Source organism: Rhincodon typus, chromosome 46 (genome assembly GCF_021869965.1).
Source record: "Rhincodon typus isolate 14 chromosome 46, sRhiTyp1.1, whole genome shotgun sequence".
NCBI lineage: Eukaryota > Metazoa > Chordata > Chondrichthyes > Orectolobiformes > Rhincodontidae > Rhincodon > Rhincodon typus.
Genome location: NC_063377.1, coordinates 9,808,690 through 9,817,192, shown reverse-complemented (window position 1 = coordinate 9,817,192; position 8,503 = coordinate 9,808,690). Strand labels below are relative to the sequence as shown.

General features: G+C 44.3%; 2 protein-coding genes across 2 annotated transcripts in view; one reads left to right on the top strand and one right to left on the bottom strand.

Moving 5' to 3' along the window:
* The window catches only part of LOC109924971 (dual specificity protein kinase CLK2-like), a 15,136-nt gene extending 12,940 nt beyond the window's left edge, over nt 1-2,196 (top strand). Inside the window, exons 12-13 of the mRNA XM_020524946.2 lie at nt 195-285; nt 1,062-2,196. Coding sequence (XP_020380535.1) covers nt 195-285; nt 1,062-1,247 — 277 coding nt within the window. The 3' untranslated portion in view covers nt 1,248-2,196. The remainder of the gene's footprint in view (nt 1-194; nt 286-1,061) is intronic.
* Nucleotides 2,197-6,640: 4,444 nt separating this feature from the next.
* The window catches only part of LOC125487864 (potassium/sodium hyperpolarization-activated cyclic nucleotide-gated channel 4-like), a 10,464-nt gene continuing 8,601 nt past the window's right edge, over nt 6,641-8,503 (bottom strand). The window contains exon 4 of the mRNA XM_048620316.1: nt 6,641-6,721. Coding sequence (XP_048476273.1) covers nt 6,641-6,721 — 81 coding nt within the window. The remainder of the gene's footprint in view (nt 6,722-8,503) is intronic.

Here is an 8,503-nt window from a genome sequence, read left to right as displayed (position 1 = left end):
GGGGGGGGGGGGGGGGGGGGGGGGGGGGGGGGGGGGGGGGGGGGAGGTGTGTGCGTGGGAGAGAGAATTTGGGTTTGTTTTGGGTATTGTGGCATGTTTTCCTGAGGTGTAGGCCGTGTGGTCTTGCAACAAAAACTAAGTCTCCTCAGTTTGCCCAGTTAAAATGTGCATTATTGCCATTTTACCATTAACAGGAAACAGAAATACTTTTACCGTGGTCGCCTGGACTGGGATGAAAGCAGTTCTGCAGGAAGATATGTACGAGATAACTGCAAGCCATTGAAAGTAAGTTTGCTAGACTGAATTCGTCTCAAGATTTTGCAATGGATCTGGGATTTCCCCACCACCAGGCCAGAAACATTAAGCTTAAAGTGCTGGCCACCAATTCTGTACCAGCAACTCCGTTCAGTTTTGAGATACCATTTTGCTGCCTTTTGATCCATGTGTCCCCCACCCCTCGCAAGTAAAACCCAGTGATCTGATGGATCCAGCATCCTGGGAGGAATGTTTTAGTGGTAGCAGTGTAGAAATCCAGAAAACCACACCCTTTGGGCAGAAGAAAGTCAAAGCAAGTAGTATTTAAATCTAGGAGCCAGAGTATGGCGCACATCACTGAACTGAAGCACAACAGTTAGCTTTTTTAAAACTGTACTGGATGAATGGAGATTTGCTAAAAATTATTTTTCCTGAACTGATGGTAGCTGTAAAATGGTGCCTCCACAGAGAGTACCTCAGTGTCTGTTTTAATCCAATCATTTCACAGAACCAGCTTCAAACACAAGGGATTAGCAGTCCAGTTTATTCAACTCGAATTCCTTATAAAATTTGGACCATGGATTTTTTTCTTAGATGAACTTAATTATGTGGCATGGGTTTAGGTGGCCTGTCAATCTGTTAAGCTGTTATCTGCTGTGTTCAAATGCCCTGCAGCATTGAATGAAGTGTAAACTTTGGCAGTGCTGCAGGAGGGGTAGGAAAAAGTGATTTTTCTTTTCTCTCTCTCTTTCTCTCTCTCAAATAGTATTGTACATTAATAGGTGTGTTTTTATTTTATTGTTCAGCGATACATGATTGCCGAGAATGAGGAACACTGCCAGCTGTTTGATTTAATCGAGAGAATGTTGGAGTATGAGCCGTCCAAAAGGATAACTCTGGCAGAGTGTCTGCAACATCCTTTCTTTGACTGTCTCAAAACGGAACAGAAAAACACAAAAGGCTGGGACTCCAATCGAGATATCAGTAGATGACATAACGCTGGGCTGGGGACTTCGAGGGGGAGGGGGAAGAGAGAAGATCCTTTATTTTGTTTGGGCTTAACTTATTCCTTCAAACCGCTGCCCATGTCTTCCTGGGCTGCTGTCTTCAGAATGGATCTTTAACCGGTGAGAAGCAGAGTTTAGAGAGTTCCAGTGATCAGCAGTGGAGCTCCAAGATGGGAAGAGGAGAACAGCTCCGCTCCCCTGCTGGTTTCCTTTCTGCTCACTGTTTGTTTGTGTGTTTTCATCAGAGCCCCGAATGCCTGTACTCTGCTGATGGGGAGACACACTAAAGCACCTCAGTGAGAGACTACAGCTTAAAGACCGCTGATCGGACTGGATGCCTTTGTCATCAACCTGCTGTGGGGTAGGGTGCTTCATCCTTCTACCACACTGGATATGTGGCAGCTTTAAAAACCAAGGCACTCCTGACTTTAAAGAGGTGGCCGTTGAGTCTGAGTTCGCTGCTGGTGTGACTGTTAACAGGCACTGAGCATCAAATGGAACATTCTTCCCCACAGAGAGAGGACTAAACAGTGCAAGTGATGTTTGCAACATGTGAATTACACTGTAATGCCAGAACTGGTTTAATTCCGCTGGTCTGCCATTGTCACAACTCAGCACTTCCACTGTGTTTACCTTCCACCCAGCCACCCACAACTTCTGCTGTAAATATCATCTCAAGGAGAGTCTCCTGCTGGTTTATTGGAAAATTGCCATGACAGTAAACTCTGGATTGTAAATCTTACTCCCCTCTTCCCTACCCACAATCCCTACGTTTACAACATGTCAGCAGCTGTGTTTATGTAGATTACTGGAGTGGGAGGATGTTACAGGGAAGGGTTGGGCACTTTTTGTGATGGTTTAAAATAGGTTGATCTGATATCTGCTTTACCATCAGTGTTTTTATAATAAAAAGCTTTGTATTGTCTCAGTGAAAGCAATGTATCTTGAAGTAAGACTGGTGCATCAGCTGACCCTGAAGAGTGACTGGCACAAGGCAGGGAACCCCCTTCTGAAACCAGTAGCTGGAAATGAAGGTTGAAGTAACTGGAGGGAGCTGGCTCACAGACCAGTGGAAATGATCCACTTGGGTCAAATTGATCGTAACATGAAGCTGATTAAATCAATCTTCTGTTATCAGTAAAATCATAAGAAATACAAGCAGGAATAGGCCATTACCCATTGAGTCTGCTGTGCCATTCAGTAAAATTAGTTGGTCTGATTGTGCTGTCAACTTCCACTTCCCTCCTTTAACTCCCTCGTATCTGACTGACTCAGCCTTAAATATATTGAATAGTGCAGATTCTCTCACTGTCTGTGGAAGAGAATTCCAGACATGAACTACCCTCTGAAAGAAGAAATTCCTCCTCCTCACCTTTCTACCTTAAATGAGAGCTAGGTCCCCCAGTTGTAGTCTGTCCTCTCAATATCCACCCTGTCAAACCCCATCAAATGTTACATGTTTCCATTAAATCACCTTCGGTCTCCTAACGTTCAGACTATAGGCCCAACTTGCTCACCATTCCTCCCTCATCGCAGAAATTCCCCTCGAATTACGAGACTGTAAGATATAGAAGCAAAATTAGGTCTGCTCTGCCATTCGCCAACACCGGCCCCTCCACTTCATACTTGGTTAGTGATAGTGATTGCATTCGATTATGACTGATATAATTTTCAATCCCGTTCTTCTGCCTGCTCCCTTGTGACCCTTGATTCTGTTGGAGCCCATAAGGACTGCAGATGCTGGAAGCCAGAGTCTATTGTTGTGAGGTTGGAAAGGCACAGCAGGTCAGACAGCATCAGAAGAGCAGGAAAGTCAATGTTTTTGGCCGAAACCCATCGTCAGGACTGCCTCAGCAGTATGTTTTGGGATGAGGGTGTCGCTGGCTAGGGCAGCATTTATTGCCCATCTCTAATTTTTAAGAGTCACATGTAGGCCAGACCAGGTAAAGATGGCAGTTTCCTTCCCTAAAGGGCATTAGTGAACCAGATGGGTTTTTCTGACAATCAACAATGGATTCATGGTCATCATTAGATTCATAATTCCAGCTATTGTATTGAATTCAAATTTTACCATCTGCCATTTGAACCCAGGACCCCAGAATGTGATCTGGATCTCTGGATTAACAGTCCAGCAATAATACCACTAGGTCATCACCTCCTCTGCTGTCATTCTAGCCCTCTCGAAATGAATGCTATGATTGCATTTGCCTTCCTAACTGCCAACTGAACCTGTATGTTAGCCTGAAGAGAATCCTGAACAGGGATTTCTAAGTCCCTTTGTGCTTCAGATTTCAGAAGCCGTTCTCTGTTTAGAAAGTCTCCACCTCTATTCTTCCTACCAAATTGCATAACCTCACTTTTTGACGTTGTATTCCATCTGCCTCTTTTGTCTGCTATCTCAGCCTGTGTAAGTCCTTATAGCCTCCATGCTCCCTGTTCCTCCACCTATCTTTGTGTCATCTGCAAACTTAGTGACAATGCCCTCAGTTCCTTTGTTCAGATTGTTAATGTATCATGTATGTTTGTGGTCCCTGCATGGACTCCCGTGGAACTCCATTAATCACCGAATGCCAACCTGAAAATGACCCCTTTATCCCCACTCTCTGCCTGTCAGCCAATCCTCTATCCATGCTGGTACTTTGCACCTAACTAATGACCTCTTCCCTATCCAGCCGTCTCCTGTGCTGCACCTCATCAAAGGCTCTTCTGGAAATCCAAATAGATCACATCCACTGGCTCTCCCTTGTCTAACTTTGCTCGTTAGCATTTGCTGTTCTCATTCAACGCATCAATCTGTTTCCAGCTGCTTCCTTTTGAGCCCCCAGAATGCAGGCCTTTAGATGGAAGGACTTGACCATGAGTCCCATTAGTTTTCCTAGTAGTACTTGGCTAGTCAGAAGTCCCACAGCACAAAGCTATAGTCACTTCACCTGATGAAGGAGCAGAGCTCCAAAAGCTTGTGATTTCAAATTGAGCTGTTGGACTGTAACCTGGGGTGTGAGACTTCTGACTTCGTCCACCCCAGACCAACACAGGCACCTCCACATCATACTTGGCTATTGACGGTGATTGCATTCCCATCTTCCATCCTTTTGCCCTGCCTCTCAATTGATGCTTTGGTATGAAGACAAATACCAAATACTCAGTGAAAATCTCTGCTGTGTCTTTGTTTCCCATTTTTAATTCCTTAGCCTTGTACTGTAAGGTGGGGACCAGCACCTAGATACTGTTCCATCTTATGAACCTGTAGAAGCTTTTACTGTCTGTTTATATCTTTTTTTAGTTTACGTTTGTACTCCAATTTCTTCTCTTTAAACCATCCTTTGCTTTGTTTCTGACTTTTTTTTCCAAATGATTGGGGCTTTCAATAGTTATTGTAGTATTGTACATCTTTTCCTTTTTGAATTTTATACCACACATAGTTTCCTCAGCCATGGGTACTATGTATTTCTCATGATGTCTTTTTTCAATGGAATATATCCTTGAGAGTTTTGAAAAATTGTCTTAAATATCTGCCACTACTTCTCTGTTTATTTAACCAGTCCACATTAGCCAATTAGTCTTACTTAAAGGATATTGAAGTTTAAAACATTAGTTTCAGACCGCAGTTTCTCACCCTCAGTCTAAATCAAAAATCCTATCATGGACCAAATAGCTATCGACTACCCTGAACGGCTGGGACGCCTTTAGGAGCTAAGTCCTCAGGACTTCTCAAAGTACAGTGTCATGAATTACATTATGGACAATGCATTATATGAAAAATGAGAGCTTCTGTGATTCAATGTGGTTTTCTAATTGTTGAAGGCTATTACTGGCACCTCACATGCTGGCTTGTAAAGTTTCGATGAGCAGAGCTATAATTCCTCCACCCCAGCTATTAACCACTTTGTCCCACCCTCACCAGAGTGGGATCTCAATCTGCCAATAGCACAGCCACAGGACATTACCTCCCATTTATTAAGAACACCTTCCACCATGAAGAGATTGGCCTTGCAGCCACAAGTTGGGGGGGGGGGGGGAAAGGTGGGCATGCAGAATTTCTAAGGGGGGGCGGGATCTGGAGTTCTAGAGCCATAGAGATGGCTGACACGGAAGATGGCCAACACCTGTCCAACTTGTCTGTGCCGACCAGACATCCTAAATTAATCTAGTCCCATTTGGTCCATATCCCTCTTAAACCCTTCCTAGGGAAAACAGTCCCAATCTATTTAGCCTCTCCCTCTAGCTCAAACCCTCCAACTCTGGCCACATCCTTGTAAATCTTTTCTGCACCCTCAAGTTTTACCATATCTTTCCTACAGCAGGGAGACCAAATGGAAGGCAGTATTCCAATTGTGGGCACGTTGCTTCCCTTTTCTAACCAGCTTACCCCATCTACTCACTCCAAAATACCCAATATAGGTGTTGAATAAGGAGGAGTTTGCAGATAGGTATTATGAGGGGCAGGATAATATGCTGTGGCGGTTCGGGACTAGCTGCAGGGAGTCAGTGTGAAGATTGGGGGAGTTACTCTGATATTTAGGGTGACGCTGTAATCCTGAGTGAGTACAGACAGCTGGCTGAGAGTCCATTGGATGAGGGGTGTGGGGAATTAATTTTTTCCCTGTCAAAAAATAATGTTCTGGAAGACTCCTGCTCACTTTGCTGCCTGCAATTGTTCTACCATTCAGTCAGGCCATGGTAACCATTAACTACCATCTCTCTCCCATTGTCTTCCAAATTGGCTGGCATTCTCCGATTGAGAATTAGGAATTGAGATTGCATTGGACTTTCAGAGATAAAATGATAATCGACATATCATACTCTAATCCTCTCTTAAAGCTTCCATGCAGGCAAACCAATAGCATTTAATTTCTTGACTATTCTTAGTGGCAGAAATAAACCTGTTGAAACACAGTTCCATAGCACCAGTCAGCGGGTTTCAATGAGTTGTTCCTTTTTCTTCGCAAGACCTGTTCTCTGAAGCCCTTCTGGTTCTTTCCATAGACATGGACTTGCATGTTAATGTAAGACAAAACTGCAGATGCTGCAAGTCAGGAACAAAAACAGAAATTGCTGCAGAAACTCTGCATACATGGAGAGAAAACAGTCAATGTTTCGGATCCGGTGACATTAAGAACTGGGTTTGTCTCTCCACAGAAGCTGCCAGTCCTGCTGACGTTCTCCAGCCATTTCTGCTTTTGTTTCAGATTTTCAGCATCCACGGTTCATGGTTTTATTTTAGGATTTACACATTAATTGTTTAGTTTTGCGGTTACTGCTTTGAGGCAACAGCTTACGGTGAATGGTAGGAGAGAATAACTGTCCTCAGGCTTAAGTTACTTGGCTGCAGAAATAAGAGAACAGACCCTGTTTCGCCTGGTCTGGAAGCCTTCTCTTTATCGTTCTTTCACCCAAGCTGTTACCCTGCCCGGAAGCCAGTGCTGGTGGTGCAGTACCTTATCTCTCCTCTCCCACTCCTTGAACAAAGCAAGAATGTAAACACAGCTCACAATGCATTCCAGTGACTTGTTCTCAAACTGCAGCCACTCCTTCCCTAGTCCTTGATTTTTTTTTTAAGCATTCCCTTTTCCCATTTTAGTCCACAGTCAAAGACACAGTAAAGTTTTTTTTAAAAAATGCAGTCCTTTCATCCCCTTTCCAAGCCCTTTCCCCGTAACCCTCGATTTCCCCAACTGATCAAGAATCTGTCTATCTCAGCCTTAAATATACACAAGGACTCTGCTCCCACAGCTCTCTGTGACAAGGTGTTCCAATGGCTCTCAACCCTCTGAGAAGAAATTCCTCCTCATCTCAGTCTGAGACAGTGCCCTCTGGTCCTGGAGTCTCCCACAAAGGGAAACATTGTCTCAGCATTAACCTGTCAAGCACCTTAAGAATCCTGGAGATAACAAGGTATAGGGAGCTGAATGATCTCAGATCCTCCTGCATCGGCAGTTCCTACTATCTCACCTTAAGAATCCTGTATATTTCAATGAGGTCATCTCTCATTCTTCTAAACTCCAGTGAGTAGAATCCCAACCTGTTCAGCCTTTGTTCATAAGGTAGTCTTATTGTTGCTGGATAATGGGGCCAGAGAGCTTCTGAGCTTCTTAAGAAACAGTCCACTGTAAGTATGTTCCCTCAACAACATTTACATTTATGAAGCACTTTGAACACTAAGGACCCTCGGTGTGTTTCATATCAAGGTGGTCAATGTGATAGATTTTAAAGCAGGAGAGATTGGGACAGAGAGATTTACGGAGGGAATTCCTCAGCTTGGGACCGAATCAGCTGAAGGCAAGGCTGCCAGTGGTGGAATGATAGGAATCAGGATGTTTAAGAGACACAAATGGGAGGGGTGCAGAGATCATGGGGTTGGGGGGTGGGGCGGGGTGAGGGGAAGAAATGTTACAGTTATTGATAGTTTGACCTCAGCTGCAGGACCAAGGGCAGCTCTGAAAACGAGGATAAAATAATTTGATTATGATTAATATAATTACACTGTCCCCCATCAAATACACCCAGGACAGGGACAGCATGTTTTTAAAAAATTATTCATTCATTCATGGGAGGGCGTTGCTGGCTAGGGCAGCATTTATTGCCCGGGGGCAGTTAAGAATCAACTTGGAGTCACATGTAGGTCAGACCAGGTAAGGATGGCAGTTTCCTTCCCTAAAGGACATTAGTGACCCAGAGGGGTTTCTCCCCACAACATTCGACAATGGATTCATGGTCATCATTAGAGTCTTAATTACAAATATTTATTCAATTCAATTTTCACCATCTGCCCTGGTGGGATTTGAACCCGGGTCCCCAGCAATAACACCACTAAGCCATTGCCTCTCCCTTAGATAAAGAGTAAAGCTCTCTCTACACTGTCCTGACCAAACCTTCCCAGGACAAAAACAGCAGTGTTAGATACAGAGTATAAAACAGTTTATGCCTGCGCAGAGAGAATCTGAAGGGTGTTGCTATCTGACAAGATGCTGCTGCTATCTCCAGGATATGTACTGACATGTTGAGAGGGGGTAATATTGCCAAACCTCCCACCCTGTACCCCGTCTCGGTTCTGGTCATGGCAGAGGTCCTGGTCAGGTGAAGGATTCAGTGTCCAAACAAGGTAATTGGGTCACGTCTTTAACTGAGGCCTCCGAATGTAATCCGTTGTAAACGGATTGCAGTGGATTTCCACAGACCTGCCTTTGTTTGGGAGCGGTGCTGGGAGCTGAGTTCTATGTACCTTAGGAAGCTCGCAATGT